A 19,361-nucleotide genomic window follows, 5' to 3' on the forward strand; every position below is an offset into this window, starting at 1 on the left:
TGCAAGGGCTTTTCCTTGATATTGACACGATATATTATTCAATGAATCAGTGAGCGTAGAACCAGTTTAAAAGACCTGAAAAGGCAGTGACGGCCAGGAAGGATATTTTGAAGTTTGAAATGATCCCTATATAAATAGAACGGATCAGCATAACTTTGGGATAAAATTAGCAGACAGTTTGTGGGCTCTCCAGCATGTGCCTGTTTGCTTGGTGCCGCTCTCCTGATAAATCACAACAAAGCTTCCAGAGAGAGAGAAGGAAGGATGGAAGGCACCGCCGCCCCTATCACTAAATCCGCAGCTGCCAAGTTAGTTAAGAGAAATTTCCTTGAGGCTCTCAAGTCCAATGACTTCGGAAAACTGAAGGCCATCTTAATCCAGAGGCTAATAGATGTGGACACGGTTTTTGAAGTTGAAGATGAGAATATGGTTTTGGCATCTTATAAACAAGGTAAAAATTAGAGCTGTGATTATAAAATCGATAGATAATGGATTTTTTTTTAAAATGCACAATGTCGGTCACCCAATCTAAGCCAGGAGCTCTTACAGTTTACATATGTATTTTTAAAAAATATGTCTAATTTAATCTTTTTCTCTTTTGAACTAGACAGCATCGTGAATGGGATATGTTTGTATTTCTTTCTGTCTATCTTTCTATCTTTTCTTTTCTCTTCTCTTCTTTCTCTATCCTTGTGTCTGGAGTTTGAAATCCTGGACCATGATATTTATTAGTTTACTTTGCTTCTATTTTGAACTTTTCTTCTGCCTACAATGACATAGAATAAAGAAAACATCTCTAGATTATGGCTAAACAGACTGCTAAGATCCAATCCAGACAGAGTGACTGCCTTGGGGACAGGCAGCTAACTCTCTGCTTACACAGCCACTGAAAGGTATATCATCTCTGTGTCTATCTGGATGGAAAAGGGGATTTTTGCCCCTATTTGGAGGGTTAATGAATGGGTAAGTCTCTGCTTTGATGCACCTTGATAGTCCTCATCATGTTAATGAGTTTTTAGCTCAGGCAAAAAACTGAAACCAGAAAAACCCCAAAGTTAACTTTTTTCCTTGATTGTAATAATAGATCAAAACTGTAGATATCCTAAATACAGAATGTCTGCCTTTTAAAGAACGAGAGGTAACAAGAACGAAAACGGATTTTTTTTTTTAATCAAGGGATTTTTCTGGAACCCACGCCTGAGAAATCAGAAATAAATTAGAAGTACGCAGATTCTGATTTCCCAAATCAGCTAGTTAATGGGGAACTTGAGTAGCAAGGCCATCTGGCGAGCAGACTACAAACAAACACCATGTTCAACATCACTTCTGTTTAAACAAAATAGATGATAAGGTCTTGTGTACAGCATTTGGAGAGAGAGAGCAATTCTTTCTTCTTGTTGTAAGTGCTTTCCATTCACATATAAGTCATCAGCACCATCAATTTTCAGAAACTAATGCTAATGGTATATATTTCTCCATTAATTTACTGTACTCTGGTTGTTAGTTCTTAAGGAAGAATAGAGGAGGCCAGTTACTGTGTTTATGATTTTTTCCTGGAAGGCTTTATCATAAATTGGCATTGCTGTTTTGACTGGAAGATAACGAAGAGGTTTTTTGTTTTGTTTTGTTTTTTAAACTGGTTGATGGAGCTCTGTTAGAAAGAAGGAGTGTATAGCATGTAATCACATTACTTTCTCCTTCTGGATCTGTTCAGTGGAAGACTGAACACCAAATACATTTTTAAGGTCTCTTTTAAGCTCATGTGTGTGCCCATGGAAATAACTCAGGTTTGAGTCAGTGTAATTTATTTAACACTGAGTTGTGAAGACTGCATCTTCCCATCTCCTAAACATGCCAAATTGCGTGGATCACTCAAGGTTTTGAGGTTGTGAGAAAAAGGAAATTGAAGGGCAGGCTCTGGGGAAAGAAGATGCTTTTTCTCCTGCTTCCATGGGGACATCACCCTGAATCAGAAGAAAATACAGTTTTCATCCTTTCTGTCCATATGAGTAGATTCCTATGGTCCTCATAGAGCTAAAAATTCATTCACACGAATGGGAGTTTTCATAGTGTTAGGATTGTGGGATGTGGCTTTCCATTTGGGAAACAGCAAATTACACCCTCTGGGAAAGGAAAAGAAGAGTTCCATTTCTTACTCATGCCAGGTGAATGTATGCACAAAAATCATGGGATTTGTGATCATATCTTCAGGGTTTATAGGGGAATCATGCATGTGTATGTGTGTGCACACATGCTTGTAGGCACAGAGAGAAACACACTCCTCTCTGTTTAATATGAATATGGGCATCAGAATCTCTCTCTTCCATCTTAAATCCAGATTAAAGACTCATCTTTCTTCAAAGATTTTTCAAAGTTTTTTCCCCACATTTTCACATGTCTTTCAGCCTCATTATCGAACCTTTTAATATTTCAGTCAGGAATGGAAGTGATAAATAGAATCTTGGTTGCTAGCCAAGCAAAGTTGACCTAAGTGTTTATATCAATTTCTTAAGTCACAGAGGAATTCCCAGGGACCAGGGTAGAGCTGAGCAGGCTGCCCTGGGTAATTAGTTCAGTAGAGGTAGTTGTGTTCGGGACATTGAATTCTAGTGCATTGCTACGAAGCAGGTTTTGGTTTTTAAAAACAAATTTGAAAGGTGCCGCGCAGAAAAGTGTACAGATCACAAGCGTACAGCATGATTAATTTTCATAATGTAAACAAACCCATATAAGCAGCATCTGAATGTGGAAATGGAAACATGACCTGTTTACTTTTAAAGTAAGAGAATCTTCAAGTTTTAGATATTTTGCGGCTTACTAAGCACGACAATGTTGAAGAATTATAAAAGATACCACGCGACCTTTAAATTTGCTTGTAGGATGAAAAATATAATCTATATTCAACATTTCATGGTCCCGCAGAAGATCAACAGGGGTACAATTAATCCCAAAGCATTTTTACTTCTTTTAGGACATAGAGCACTTTTCATAGAATTTCAAAAAGTGACCCCACTTTTTCCCCTGAATATGGTATGTCTAAGTTTAGTATACAAATCATTTCATAGTTTTTGGAAAGACAGTTCAGAACTCTGTGGGTGAGGAAATCAGCTTGGGGTCTCAACATTGCTCCCCCCAAATCCACCATCTCATTGGCACAGTCACATAAGGAAATATAAAATGTGGGTTTTGTGAGGAAGGCAGAACCAAGCATCTGGAAATTCACTTCTGCTTCCTCATCCCATCTGAATAGCTCCCCTAGCCCACGGGACAGAGAGCGGAATTCCAGAGCTTAGATTCAAACTGTGGGTCCCACCCAGCCCCAGCACCTAATAATGATTGTTATAGTTGGGGAGCCCTTGTTTTATTTTTTTTAAAGTTATGTTAAACTTCATAATCAAATCTTCAGAAAAAAATCATGTTTTATTAATTGAAGAAGAAGAAGAAAAAAAGCCTGTCTCACACTTTAGAAAGCAAACATTAAAAACATGCCGGCTGACATTTGGGATAACTCCTGGAGGACAGCAGGGACATGTGTCTCTAAAGCAAAAACAAGCAAGCAAAATTCCATCTACCAGACGACGGCCTTAAAATGGGAACGGCGTGAAGAAAAGTTAGAGACACAAACAACTTTTTAACTGCTACACGCAGTAAGTAGCTGCAAAGTCAAGGGTTGTTAATGATAGAAAGTTTACCATGAGCCAAGGGTGCGGTACCCAGAGTGAACACAGTATCTGTAAGAAAACCCGAAGCTACTCATACGGGCTCTCACTAGTGATCCCTATACTAGAAATGTGAACATCCATAAAGCTGTTTCCAAAGGCTTTTCCAACTACATATTGCGATTCTCTTTCAGATGTATGAGTCCTGGCGTGTTAACGATACAGGCAGAATACCGTATCTCTCTCTTGGGTATGAAATTCCCTAGTCTGCAAGGTTAATCAGAGTCTTTTATTAATCAGGGTAATGCACTTTAAGCACTTCGTTTATGGCCCACAGCTGCAGGTTCTTTGGTTGGTAGTCATATTTTTAATTAAAATAACCAATGAGTGATTTCACTGGAAAACTTTCTGGCAGGTGTTCTATCTACTTTACTAAGTAACAACGGCTTTCCAAATATCCTGAAAGCTCTTACTTCCACTCTCATAATGAATAATCTCTTTATCACCTCATTTTCCTCTTTGCCAGAAATTTGTTCTCCTACAATCCTCTTACCATCCTCGGGTTCTTTTCCCTTCCTGGGTGTTCAAACTTTTTTCTTTCTTTCTTTTTTAAGATTTTTTTTTTTTAATTTATTTGACAGAGTGAGAGATAGCGAGAGCAGGAACGCAAGCAGGGGGAGTGGGAGAGGGAGAAGCAGGCCTACGCCCCCGAGCAGAGAGCCCAATGGAGGGGTGGGAGTTGGGGGGTGGGAGGGGCTCTATCCCAGGACCCTGGGATCATGACCTGAACCAAAGGACGCTTAAGGACTGAGCCACCCAGGCGCCCCTCAAACTTTTTTCTTTTAAATGTTTCATTTCAAGCTGGCTTTTTCCCCCGCTCTCCTGGGGGAGTTCTGAGGTTTATCCTGAAAATGTTAGCTATTAAAAGATAGCCAAGAATTGTGCTTTCGTCTGTAATCCTTCGGTACTGTGCAAATACGTGGACACAGGCCGAGCAAATGTCTGCTAATCCAGCGCGAGCAGCGTGTGTAACCTTTGGCTGTAATAACAGGCTTCTCGTGTGGGGGGTGCTTTGGACTCAGAGAACATTGTAGCTGATCACTGTTGCGCAGCCCAGGCTTAGCTGAAAGTTTCCCAGAGAGGTGAACACCCCCAAACACAGAGCAGAGTCAATCCCTTCTTCCAAGAGGTAGCCTGAACACCGACCTTCTCTCTTTACCGTATTTCCTGAGCGCAGGGCTTCCTCCTCGGCTATGCAGGCCTGTCTCTGGTTTCAGATTTAATTAAACACACGCACGCGCGCGCGTACACACACACACACACACACACACACACACACACGATCACTCCGAATACCTTTGTAGGGGTTGAATTCTAAGATGCTTTTAGAGCTTTTTGCGTACAAGTCCTGTTGGTTTTGGGGGGCGGAGAAGCGGACAGTTAGCCCGTCACCCGCGGCGGTTTAAAGACTTGGGGAGACCAGAGATTGGGTTGATCTGTCCATACCGGTGAGACAGGCTCGAGCGTTGTGTGTTCCTTAATCTTATCCTTATTTGTAAAGCGGAGACTTTGTCAAGACCCTCTCCAAATCCCCTGCGTGCCGATAATCTGTGATGATATGAAGGGGAAATGATATAAACAGATGATGCGTCACGGTCTAGGCAAGGTGAAAAGTGACGGTAGATGCTATAAATCCACGTGGGCATGGCCGGCCGTTGAGAGACTCTGCGGGATTTTTGCCCAGGACAGGATCTGTAGTCTCGTCTCTGTTAAACTCCTGGCTCAAGCAGAGTTCCTCGAGCCTTTGCTACTGGCGCACTGCAGAGCTGCAGGGAGCAGGCGAGGTGAGCGGCATACAGTGCTGGGGAGGCAGTGGCTTCCTGACTCCCCTCTCAGGGACTTTGTTCCCAGGTTCCACATCCGCCACCCCCCACTTGTGCCCATCTGAGCACACAGGGCAGCCTGCCATCTGCAGAGGGTAGCAGAGGGGACTCTGAAAAACAAACGCTCAGAATTAATCACACTCTAGGTCTGGAAACCCTGGGATAATTCTGCCCTGGAAAGAAGGAAGAGTGTACAAAATGAAGATGTCCGATTGGTTAGTTAGCTGTCATTCTGTTGTGCTGTGACTGGTGCAGGCTGTACTTAGAAGGCAAACTCTGATGTCTTGGAGTGTCCCTAGCAATACAACATTTTAAGAGGTGTTGCCTCACTGTGGTTTCTGAGGATGGCCTTACCTCAGATTTGGTCCCCAGAGTGGGTAGGTGGGGTGGAAAGGACACTCTTGCTGCTTCCCACACTTGGTACAAAGCGACCTGTGGCTGCAGGCTCATAGCCTCCTTGCTGTGGGCTGCTCCGTTCTCTCCAGAAGACTTTCCCGCTATGCCTGGGGTCGAATGATCCGGAATCTCAGCCCCACCCCACTCCCCACCGCACCTACACACCACCACCAAAAAGTTCTGCTGCGTGGCTTCAAGATACACTTCAGTGGGCCGTGATCTGTATCTGACAATCTGTCTTTTTCCTATTTATTCAGCTTCTAGGGGCAGCAGCAAAGGTGTCTTGTTGCCAACCACCTACACACATTTCCATCTAGGAGGGGTGACTGGTAGGCAGAAGCTCATCCGGGGTGGGCTGAATCCCAGGACCCGGCTGTCTCCGAGGCCGATTTACTGGTTAAAGATTATGACCAAAGGAACAGGCGGAGGCAAGGGACTGAGAGACTAAGGACGACTGATGCCTGGAATAAATGGGGCAGGAGAGATTCTCCAGGTGCTACCGGGAATTTAGGAATAAAACATCCACCAGCAAATGCATTTCCATATCAGAGATGTGGTGTAGTATAGATGAATTCAGGATCTGCTTTCTTTCCTCGTGATTTGTGAAGTAGGATGGCTGCTAAAACCTCTTCTGCTTCCACAAAGACAAAGACAGATGGAAACCCTGCATTGCAGATATCCTGAGTCCATTAGCTTGGACTGAGGCAGGCGACTTAGGGCTCTGGCAGGCTGAGAAAGTGGCAGTTTTCTCATCTAGAAAATGAAAGGCTTGGGCTGGATAATCTTCCCTCCAGCGCTAACATTCTGTGTTTTCTTTGATTTTACATCAAAATGGTGTTTTCTTAATCAGCTCTCTACTGCTTCCTTTTCTGGGATCATTTTTCTTCTCGTTGCAGAAGGAGGCACGAGTTTCCAATCAGTGGGTGCACAGAGCTGCCAAATGTTTGCTGCTAATCAGCAGGCAAAACGTAGTCCAGTTTCCAGATCTGGAACCAGCTTCTTTCCAAGACAGTTAGAAGAGACTGGCTTTGCAAATTGCTTGTTGAGGAAATCTGAGCGTTAAAATGACTGATTAAGTACTGGTGCTAATGTGATTCATTCATTATCAAAAGCAGGTTGCATACCACAAAGTCTGAAAACTCTGCTCGGGACAGAGATTCAATGCACACAGCTAAATAAGAATGTATAAATGAGTACACACACATGCAGCATGTATGCCTATCTGTTTACACACACACACACACACATGCACATTACAGGCAGAGGGTTGATAATTCCACAGCCCAGACTGTCCGTGATGCTGTTTGTCTCTGCCAGAGAAAAGTCCCTATCAATGAACCTCTTCCCTTCACAGTGTCTGGGATCTCAAATTAGTATCTTAACACTTAGTTCTCTTAGTTGAATCCAGATTCCCACATAAATTCGGATAATCCTAAGAGGGTTACACTTTAAAAAATCCTCAGTTCCTTAGAACTTTGTATTTCTTTTTAAAGAGGCGATGTGGATAAGGAGAATGCTGGGAGGGATGGAAAGTCAAATGGCCTTAGAATTCTGAACAGAATGAGAAAGGGATGTGTGTGTGTGTGTGTGTGTGTGTGGTGTGTGTGCATGTCTATGGCGGAGAGTGGCTTACAGAAAAACAAACTTCAGCTGGGTTCACTTATTCCCTCAGGATTAGTCAGCATTGTGCACAACCCTGTAATATGGTCTTTGAAACTAAATTATCTTTCTGCCTCTGAAGAGGGGACAATAGTTTATTTTAACTTTACTTATTTTCGCAAATAGGGATACACGCACAAGGCACTGAATTTAAAAGCTCAAAAAGGAGGCATCTGAGGACGAGTAAGTCTATGTCCTTGTCTTTCAGCCCCTAGTTCTTGGAGGACACTGCTCTAACCAGTTTCTTGTTTGCAGGGCTGATAAATATTTTCACATATGATAGCATGTTCTGCACACTGATCAGCCCCTGCCTTTCTTGCTTGGTAATATATCTTGAGATTTTTTCCTGTATCCATACACACAGAACTGCCCTCTTCTTCATAACGGCTGTATATTATTTGATTGTATGGACACACCAAAAAAGTTTTTTAAACAGTCTCCTATTGATGAAGATAGAAATTGTTTCCAATTGTTACCCATTAGGATACCATACTACCCATGTTGTAGTGTGGTGCCTGTTCTTACCTACAGGCCAGGTTATTATAACCCCTGACAACTTCATACTCTTCACGGACTTCAATGCAGGTGGTGTTCTTGGAAGTTGTGCAATACGGTGACGCTGGCGGGGGGCGCCTGGGTGGCTCAGTGAGTTAAAGCCTCTGGCTTCAGCTCAGATCATGATCCCCCAGTCTTGGGATCGAGCCCTGCATCGAGCTCCCTGCTCAGTGGGGAGCCTGCTTCTCCCTTTTTCTGCTGGCTGCTCCCTCTCCTTGTGCTCTCTCTCTCTCTGTCAAATTAAAAAAAAAAAAATACAGTGGCCCTTAGAGAGAATTCTCTCACGTGAGTGCTTATACTTGTAGGATAAATACCAGGAGTAGCACGTACGTGACATTTCTCACTTAAATGAGAGAATTTTAATACCCGATCACCACGCCCCCTTGTAATGTGGTCCTCAACCTCCAAGGGTCCTCTTTGGTGCCCAGAAGTATTTGCAATATTCTGGATTCATTCTGGCCTCATCTACTCAGTAGAGAATACAACTTTCACCCCTTTTGTTTTGGGCACTGCACTTTCGTTAATGGAGCTTAAGACCGAGTTAGCTTTTTGGCAGCTCCATACCTAGTTGGCTCCTTTTGAGAATTCTGTCAACTCAAGTCCCTAGGTCTTTTTTCAAATAAATTAGCATTAAACTGTATTCCACTTACCTTGTACTTGTATAGTGGAATTTTATAAATTATTATAAATTTAAAAGCAAACTTCTGATTTATCCATGTTAAAATATATTTTGGTGTTTCAGCCCTAGAGTCTCTTCCACGCTGCTGGGTTGTCTTACATCTGCATCTGGGGGGGCCTCAGTATTTTATCTTTTTGAACCCATTTTCCATTACCCACTCCTACTGAGCTTAATATTATGTCTCTAGGTACTGACATTGGAAGAAGGTTTATAAAATTATGTTTGTTATGGCTTGTGAGACATGTAAGGGAGAGAGAGGGAGGGAGGTGAGAGAGAACATTTCCAGCAACTAATGGGAAGAATTTATCTAAGATCTCAGTTCTAGGATCAGCCATGCTTCTCCTGAGCAATTAATTTGTGTATAGCTTGTGGGCATAGTTAATTGTGCAATACATCATGTTTTCCTATTTATTTTGGCTGCTAGGAAGTGCAAAGGCAAATTTGCAATGTGGCTCTAGTGTATAGGACAAGGTTTATATTTTGTGTACCGATCTTACCCTTGACCACTTTTTATTTTCCTACCTTATTTTTTTCCCTTTTCCCTTAGATCATTTAAAAAATCCTGTATTGTGTAAAATTTGTGAGTTGCCTTAAGTTTTTCTTCCGTAAGAGATATTATAAAAACCAATAGGCAGGCACATAAAAATCTTCACAAGACAAATTTTTCTTTTTGAAGATTTTATTTATTTATTTGACAGACAGAAATCACAAGTAGGCAGAGAGATGGGCGGGGGGCCGGGGGAAAGAAGGCTTCCCACCGAGCAGAGAGCCTGATGCGGAGCTCGATCCCAGGACCCTGGGATCATGACCTGAGCTGAAGGCAGAGGCTTTAACCCACTGAGCCACCCAGACCCCCCAACAAGACAAATTTTTTAAAGACATCAAATACATTCATACCTCTGATTGACAAAAACAGCAGCAACTATAGGGCAAAAGAACCATGATGGAATAAAAGGTATAATCTTGTAACTAACAGCTTCAGAAACATTCAAGGCAATGATTGAGAGTTAAAACAATAAGAGTCTCATGTAACTCACCATGTAAAGTAAAAATGTGATTCCATAAGTGAAGGTGTCAAACTCAAATGCCTTGAAGGGCCAGGAAGAATCAGTAAATAAAGCAACGAGGTAATGGAAAATGCTAGAAACAGAGAGACTCAAGAGTGCCTGTCCTGCTCAAGATATCCAAGCATGCTTCTAAACTAGACATCTGCAGACCCTCCAGTTACTCGTTTGCACTTCTGAATCACTCCTCCCCCCTAATTTGATGAATGCGACCAAAGTAAGAGATTTGTAAAAATCTTCACAAAACAGAGAAAAATCCTAGGCCAAAAACTTAAACTTTCTTTCCTTTCTTGTCCAGGTTACTGGTTGCCTAGTTATAAGTTAAAGTCTTCCTGGGCAACAGGCTTGCATCTCTCTGTCTTGTTTGGTCACGTGGAATGTCTTCTGGTGCTGCTGGACCACAATGCTACAATCAACTGTAGACCCAACGGGAAAACCCCCCTCCACGTGGCTTGCGAAATGGCCAACTTGGATTGTGTTAAGATCCTCTGTGACCATGGAGCAAAGCTCAATTGCTACTCCTTAAGTGGACACACGGCTTTACACTTCTGTACAACTCCTAGCTCCATTCTCTGTGCCAAGCAATTGGTTTGGAGAGGTAAGACTTTCTGGGTGGCTGACATGGTCGTCGACTTGCACACTCACGGTTGTGAAACTTGGTGATCATTACTTTCTTCAAGTAATGTAGTAGGTATCCCATTTATAAGTCTAAACACCTATATATATATACACACATATATATATATGCACACACATATAGATTTATAAATTTATATACTTATATAACTATATAAATGCACGTATTGATCCAGGTGAATTCAGTGATGATCACATTGGACTCATTATTTTCTTCATTGGAGGAGGATCATTAGGTTACACATTTATTTAACAAATATTTATTTAGCTCTTATGATGTGTCAGTTAATGTGCTAAGTAACTGAGAAAGAAAATAGTTTCTGCCTTCAAGAAGGTATATTCTAGCCTGGGTGGCTCAGTTGGTTGGACGACTGCCTTCGGCTCAGGGCGTGATCCTGGAGTCCCAGGATCGAGTCCCACATCAGGCTCCCAGCTCCATGGGGAGTCTGCTTCGCTCTCTGACCTTCTCCTCGCTCATGCTCTCTCTCACTGTCTCTCTCTCTCAAATAAATAAATAAAATCTTTAGAAGGGGAGAGAAATGCTAGCAAAATAAATTCATAGCTATGTAATCATAAATTGGGAAAGGAGCAAAATAGGGGGTTATGAAAGAGAATGTCAGGAGTAAACTATTCGAACATGGATGAAGATTCCTCTAAAGATATGATTTGTGAAGCTGAAACTTTACGAATGAGAGGGAGTGAGCCATTGAAAAAGGAGTCAAGGGGAAGAGAAGCCCAGGTATAGAGAAGAGCGTGTGCAGAGTTTCTAAGGAAGCAAAAAACCTGGACTATTCAACACATGGAAGATGACCAGTGTGGTTGGAATATCATGGGTATGGGGCAGGAGGGAGGGACAAGAGGGCAGAGGAGAGTGCCACATGATGGCATTGGATGTGTTGGGTAATAGCTTGCTGGGTGCCAGGGCATGCGGTTTAGAAATGGAGGCATAGAAAAGTTTTAAGCAAGGAAATGACACGGCTTAATTTTCACTTAAAATCATTATCCTGATGGTAGGCAGGAATAGAATTGGAAGAGACCAAGAAGGGAAGCAGGGAGGCCAGCAGTGAAGCTATTGCAATGGCATAGGTGAGAAAAGACGGTGATTTGCATGAAGGGGCAAACTTGGATACGAAGATTAGAAGATGGGTTTGCAATATTTTTTGGAAGCAGAGGTAATAGCATTTGGAGATGGGTTTTATATGGATGAGTGGAGAAGGAAAAAGAAATTTCAAGTATCATTGCCAGGTTTCTGGCTTTAGAAAGTGGATAGATAGTGATATTTTTTTTAAAGGTTTATCTATCTATCTATCTATTTGGGAGCTAGAGAGCACTGAGCAGAGGGGCAGAAGGAGAGGGAGAGAATCTTAAAGCAGACTCGGCGCTGAGCATGGAGCCAAACGTGGGGCTCTATCTCACAACCCTGAGATCACAGCCTGAGCGGAAACCAAGAGTCCTATGTTTAATTGACTGAGCCATTTTTTAAGTTGGAGAGACTTGAAGAAGAATCGTGTATGTGGGAAAGATCACTAAATAGTTTTTTTCTTTTTTTTTAAGATTTTATTTATTTATTTGACAGACAGAGATCACAAGCAGGCAGAGAGGCAAGCAGAGAGAGAGGAAGGGAAGCAGGCTCCCCACTGAGAAGAGAGCCCCATGAGGGGCTTGATCCCAGGACCCTGAGATCATGACCTGAGCAGGAGGCAGAGGCTTAACCCACTGAGCCACCCAGGTGCCTCCACTAAATAGTTTTTTAGGGGAGACTGGCTGGCTCAGTGGGTTAAGCCTCTGACTTGATTTCGGCTCAGGTTATGATCTCAGAGTCCTGGGATCAAGCCTTGAGTCAGGCTCCTGCTCATTGGGGATCCTGCTTGTCTCCCGTTCCCTCTGCTCCTTCTCCTGCATGCGGTCTCAAATAAATAAATAAATAAATAAATAAATAAATAAATAAATCTTTAAAAATTAGTTTTTGAGGGGTGCCTCGGTGGCTCAGTGGGTTTAAAGCCTCTGCCTTCAGCTCAGGTGGTGATCCCAGGGTCCTGGGATCAAGCCCCACATGAGGCTCTCTGCTCAGCAGGGAGCCTGCTTCCCTCTCTCTCTCTGTCTGCCTCTCTGCCTGCCTGTGATCTCTGTCTGTCAAGTAAGTAAATAAAATCTTTTTTAAAAAATCAGTTTTTTAAAAGTCAGTTTATAGAGGTATAATTCCACACACAATAAAATTCAGTATTTTTGAGAAACACGTAGTCATGAAACCATCATCACGGTCACTTTCAAAAACTTTCCTGATGCTCTTTGTAGTTAATGCCTTCACTGGACCCTCACCTCCAGCAACTACTGGTCTGTGCTCTGTTCCTATAATTTTGTCTTTTTCAGAATGTCATATAAATTAAATTATACAATATGTAGGCTTTGGGTCTGTTTTTTTCCTACTTAACATAATGCCTTTGAGATTCACCCATGTGCTTACACTCACCAGTCTGCCAGACCTTTGACTGCTGACATAATATAGACATAATACAGTTAATCAGCTCCCCTGTGGGGGGACTTTTGGATTGTTTCTAGTCTTTGGCAATTTTGGAAAAAAAAAAAAAGCTGATATAAACGTTTGCATACAGATTCTTGTGTGGAAATGTTCTCATTTCTCTTGGGTAAATACCCAGGAGTGGGACTATGGGTCTTGTGATAAATTTATAAGAAACTACTTTCCCCTTTTTCAACCTAGTTGTACATTTTGCATTCCAACCATCAATGCATGAGTTCAGTTTCTCTCCATCCTTGCCAGAACTTGGTGATGTCAGATTAAAAGAAAAATTTATTTCGGCAATAATAGGTATATAATAGTATCTCATGGTTTTAATTAACATTCCCCTAATGGCCAAGAATGTTGAGCATATTTTCAGGTATTTATTTCCCAGCTGTGTATTTACTTTGGTGAAATATCTGTTCATATCTTTTGCTCCTTTTTGAAAATGGGTTGTTTGCTTTCTTATTATTGATTTGTCAGTGTTCTTTATATATTATGGATACTAGCCCTTTATTAGTAATGTTTGCAAATATTTTTATTTTTTCTTTGACTTTTTATTCTTCCTGTCTTTAGAAGAGAAGAAGTATTTAATTTTAATAAATTCAATTTATTCATTTTTACCTCTTATGGCTTATGCTTTATGTGTCCTAGCTAAGAAATCTTTGACTAACCCAGGAACAAAGATTTTCTCCTATGATTCCTTCTAGAGGTTTTATAATGTCAGGTCTTACTTTTAGGTCTTTGACTCATTTTGAGTTAATTTTTGTATATGGTATAAAGCACCGGTGAGGTTCATCTTTTTATGCATGGGTAAATTATCTTATATATACAATTGTTTCAACATCATTTACTGAAAAGACTGCTTCTTCTCCATTGAGTTGCCTTGGTATCTTTGTCAAAAATCAAGTGGCCAGATATGTATGGATTCTCTGACTTATGTGGGTTTTTTTGTTTGTTTTGTTTTGTTTTGCTGATGTTCCACTTGCTTGATTGCTGAAGCTTTAGATTAAGTCTCAAAATCAGAGTGAGTTTCCCCAGATCAGTTTTAAACACGAGATGTTTCAGATCGCTCTGAGACCCCAAAGTGAATGAGTCAAAGCTGTACTTGACAAATGTATGGATTGCAGAAGAGAGCTCTGGACTAAAGCTGCAAGTTTAGGAATTGTTGGCTATTGTTTAGGAATTGTTACAGATTGTATTTGAAGCCAAGGGAATCAATGAAATCACTTGGATAAAGAGTGTGGAGAGAAAAGGGAAGGGAGGACCAAGCCCTGATAAATTCTTACATTTAAGATGTTAGCAGGATGGAGACGGGCCAAAGAGAGTGAAATGGATTGGTAAGTGGAGTGAGAGAGAGAGCCCAAGAGCATTTTTGGCATTAGGGGGACTAAGAAAGAGGCAGGTTCAAGAAAGAGGAGGTGGTCAGCTGTATCGATGGCCACTGAGAGATTTAATTAGATGTCCCCGAGATTAAGTGACAGAATTATCACTGACAAAAGCAGTTTGGGTGAATGGTGGGTGTAGAAGCCAGATTCGAATGGTATAAGGTGGGGAAGGGAGGAGGAAACCTGGGGATGCCACATACAAACAACTGTTCAAAGAAGTCTGGCTGCACATGTGAGCATGGGAGTCGTGTGATTGCCAAAGGGGGGTGGGGACACAGCAGAGTGTTCTGTAGTTGGAGATAAAAGGGAATGTTTGTGTGCCGAAGGGAATGATTTATAGAAAGCCAACAGTTGAAAATGCACAAGACAGGGTAACTAAAATCTTAGAGGCTGAGATGGGGGGAAATCCAGGGACTGTGCCTCAGTTTTAACCAAGGGGCCAAAGTAAAGGATGGCGTTAAAACGCCAGAGTGTTTATAGATGCGGCCGTGGTGAGATGCAGAGGTTCATATCTGATAACTTTCCCCCCTCGGTAACGGATAAGGCAAAGTCATGAGCCAAAGACAACAGCAGAAAGGGTGGACATTTTGATGAGGGTGAAGAGGGATGGAAAGGTCATGGGGAAAGATTAGGAGAACAGGCTTAAAGATGCCAGGGTCTTCTCAACCTGTGAGAATCCAAGGGGGAAAAAATCCATCCAGGTTCCTCTCCTTTGTGCCTGCCTGGGGGAGGGGAGGGGTCTAGAGCAGATACATGTGGAGAGGACTAGGGGACAGTCAGGGCGAGCCACCTGTAGCACGTGGCCATCACACCCCCCTTCACACTGACTTACATAGTTAGGGGGTTTTGATATTGTTTTTGATTATAGTTTAATTCATAAATTAAACTTTTAGGTTTTTAAAAATTTTTTATTGGGGCGCCTGGCTGGCTCAGTGGATTAAGCCCCTGCCTTCAGCTCAGGTCATGGTCTCAGGGTCCTGGGATCAAGCCCCACATCGGGGTCTCGGCTCAGCAGGGAGCCTGCTTCCCCCCTCTCTCTCTGCCTGCCTCTCTGCCTACTTGTGATCTCTCTCTCTCTCTCTGTCAAATAAATAAATAAAATCTTAAAAAAATTTTTTTAATATGTTAGTGACCATACAGTACATCCTTAGTTTTTGATGTAGTGTTCCATGATTTATTGTTTGCGTATAACACCCAGCGCTCCTATTTTTAAAATTGTTTGAGAGTTAAGACACTATCTATTTGTTTAATTTTGGACTTTTAATATTGTTGACTTTTCATGGGACTTCATGAACCACAGACTCAGACAAGCTGTTAAGCCTTTCACTTTTCACTGCTCAGAGGCACCATCGGAGGAAATCTCATTCCCCAGAGGATGTGCTTATTGCCTGTTCCTTTTACCCCTATTGACAGAGGGGGACTACCTGCACATGAGAAGGAGTGGAGGTAGCGAGGAGACCAAACAAGGCTCCCTGTAGGCTGCCACTAATGAATTAGGCTAATAACAATCAAGAAGGAAGAATGAAGTCCATTAAAAACAAACGTGCTCTTAGGTCCGTGGCATCAAAGGCCAAAGCCATAAAGGAAAGAAAGATGAATTAGAGAAAAAAAAAATTCTGTGTGCAAGAGGCACACAGATACTAAAAGAAAAATGCTGTCACAAAACTGGAAGAAAATATTTGGGACTAGATGGACAAAGGCCCTTTTTATACCCTTAACAAAGAAAGAAATTTTAAAAATTAAAGAGATTAACAACTAAGAGAGAAAAAGAGAACAAAAGACCAAGAACAGATGTAGGTATTTCAGGACCCCCCCCAACCAAAAAAGCATATAAACAACAAATCAACATAACATAATGATCACCTGCCCTGATAATCAGTAAAATGTTCATTAAAATGACGGGTGCTTTTGTTGTTATTTATTACATTAACAAAGATACAAATGATAACAATACAGATATTGCCAAACACAAGGGTGTGCATTCACACATCTTTAATGGGACGTGAATGGGTCTGGAGGGTAAAAACTTTTATAACTCAGAAGTTCTGTCTCTAGGATTTAGGGCTCATTCTGCACCTTTTGGCTCATACGGACTTTCATTATGTAGGGACTCCAAATCAAACTTTGGATTCTTACCTCCAAACAAGGTTATGCATTGAGTCCAAGAGATAACTGGTAGGAAAGAAAGAAGACATTGATCATGGAACAGAATTGGGCTTATTCGTGCAGTCTGCACAACACTAGGAATAAAGAGACCTTGTCCTCATTTGGTAAGAGTCTTCAACACAGTGTAGTCATACTGTGTTTTATTTTACATTTTTGTATCAGAAGCTTTTGACCAGTTAAGGAATACATTCAAAATATCCAACTTAAAAATACATACATTGACATTTTTTATTTTAAAATATATTCACAAAAAATTTCTTGATTTATTTTTTTGCCTGAAATCACTTATATTACTAAAAACTGAAGAACAGTTGCATGTCTAAGAGAAGAGATTTTTTTTTGAGGATTTTATTTATTTATTTATTTGAGAAAGAGAGAGAGAGAGGGCACAAGTGGATGGAAGAGAAGAGGCAGAGGGAGAAGCAGACTCCCCACTGAGCAAGGAGCCCTACTCGGGGCTCCATCCCAGGACCCTGGGATCAAGACCCCAGCCGAAGGTGAACGCTTAACCTACTGACCCATATAGGTGGCCTTTAACTCGTTGCTATCCCCACTGTATGCAGAGTCATCTAGTTAGGAAGTGTAGGAGCCCCAGATGTGGATGTCTGGCTTTGTGATCTTACATTTGTGTGCACCTAAGCACAGAGTGTCCAAGTATAGAAGACAAAATCAGCAGAACTATATGACGTTGCTGCAGTTATCTAAGCATGCGTCTCAAAAACGGAAAAACCTGAAGAAAGCAGAAAGACGGAAAAATAGAGATAAAACCAGCAATCAATGAGATTTAAAAAAAAACCCAGACTTTAAGAAAGGCTTATCCATGGTATGGAATATTATTCTGTCATGAAAAATAATGAAGTCCGGATACATGCTGCAATATGGATGCATCTAGAAAATATGCCAAAGGAAATAAGCCTGACACAAAAGGCCACCTAGTGTGTGAGTCCATTTATATGAAGCAGCCAGAAGAGGGAAACACACAGACAAAGCAGATTGGTAGTTAACACGGGCTGGGGGGAAAGGGTTAGGGGGAGTAATAGCTTAATGGGCATGGGTTTCCTTTTGGGGGTTGAAAATATTTGAGCAGTTGATAGTGGTTATAGTTTCACAATATTGTGTACATATTAAATGCCACTAAACTGTATGCTTTAAAATGGTTAAAACGGTGAGTTTTATGTTATGTGAATTTTACAATAAAAAATTAGAGCAGTGCCTGGGTGACTCAGATAGCTAAGCATCTGCCATCAGCTCAGGTCATGATCCCAGGGTCCTGGGATCGAGTCCCATATAGGGTTCCCTGCTCAGCAGGGAGTCTGCTTCTCCCTCTCCCTCTCTCCTTCTCTCCTCCTCTCTCCCTCAAATAAATAAATAAAATCTTGGAAAAAAAGAAAAGACAAATTTTAAGCTGTGTTACCTCCATACAATATAGACATTAAAAATTATATTGTAAAAAATGCTCAGTGACATGGAACAGTTTTTAAAAAGAAGTTTAAAAGAGAGTATGAACTGCATAAGCTTATTTTTCTTAAAAGCATATATGATTATGCATATTATGAAAGAATATCCAAATTATTAGAGTCAAACCTGATATCATAGCTAATGTTTACCTATAGCTAAGCAACTTCAAAAAACCAATTTTGTTATTTTAGATCCTTACTTCTAGAATCACACTTTCTTGTTTTTGTTTTTGTTTTTTAAGTGTGGTGCCCAGAAAATATATCAAAAGCAAAACACATTGTGCATCAGATAAATGGAGAAATTTTCACCCATTTTATGGATGGAGAAATAGAAGGAAAAAGTAGGGGGCTGGAAGTAGGTCTCCCAGTCTGCAAACCCTAGAAGCCCGAAAGCATCTTGCTTGCTTTCTTTTGTATTTTTATTGTCTTCAGCCTCTGGACAGTGCTTGGCACATAGGAGGTACTCTGTAAACGCTCTCTGACTGATTTGGGCATGGCTCCTGAGGGCATGGATGGGAACTTCTGCTATCTAATAAATAGACACTGTTATGTTCATGGTTAATGAATGAAATGTGGTTTCTGGTCAGTTTCACCCTCTGTCTCTGGGGGGATAGTTGAGGGATGGATCTTCTCTCTCTTGGATTATGTTGTAGGCACTTTGTGGAGAAGTCACATACCTCACTTTGTAGCTGGACAGAGGGAACGGAGACAGCACACAGACAAGGAAAGTGAGTCAGGCTAACATTAAACTCGGGACTGGAGAAGTCCATTAGAGGGAAACCAATGCCATGGCAACTGAAAACCGATGTAATTTCATTTGCTACTTAATGGACTCTTTGTAGAAAAAAGTGCTCTTTGTGGAAAAGGCTAATTGAGGCCAAAAAATTGCATGCAATTTTCGCTTAAAGGATTTTCCCCTATTTTTTTTTCAATGTTGCAGAGCCTGCTTTGTCCCTATGCTGGATTTTGTCCGCTATTTTTCTGTTTGCCTTTCTACTTAATGCCCCCCATCTTCTGGCCTTTATTTCCTTTGGTATTAGTATAATAGTGCTCATCAGTTGAGAGGGCTTATTTACCTCAGTGAAAATGTCCTCTCTGTGAATCCTGCATTTCCCTACGAATAAAGAGAGTCAGGTCAGGTTTAGCTGGCTGAATAACGGTATATTATTTCTACCTATTCCCTTTGGTAAGAGGAAAATGAAAGCTGCTTGCTTTGCTCTGCATGAAGCAAATCCTGACAGTTGGAGGAAAAATTTGTTACTGCAGGAAAGCCATAAAAATTCAAATGTTTCCTCCCAGAA

General features: G+C 41.3%; 1 protein-coding gene across 1 annotated transcript in view; it reads left to right on the forward strand.

Annotated features, from left to right (window-relative positions):
- Nucleotides 1-250: 250 nt before the first annotated feature.
- The window catches only part of ASB4 (ankyrin repeat and SOCS box containing 4), a 63,213-nt gene continuing 44,102 nt past the window's right edge, over nt 251-19,361 (forward strand). Inside the window, exons 1-2 of the mRNA XM_044244528.1 lie at nt 251-451; nt 10,194-10,493. Coding sequence (XP_044100463.1) covers nt 265-451; nt 10,194-10,493 — 487 coding nt within the window. The 5' untranslated portion in view covers nt 251-264. The remainder of the gene's footprint in view (nt 452-10,193; nt 10,494-19,361) is intronic.

The sequence above is a fragment of the Neovison vison genome, chromosome 4 (assembly GCF_020171115.1).
Source record: "Neovison vison isolate M4711 chromosome 4, ASM_NN_V1, whole genome shotgun sequence".
NCBI classification, from domain to species: domain Eukaryota; kingdom Metazoa; phylum Chordata; class Mammalia; order Carnivora; family Mustelidae; genus Neogale; species Neogale vison.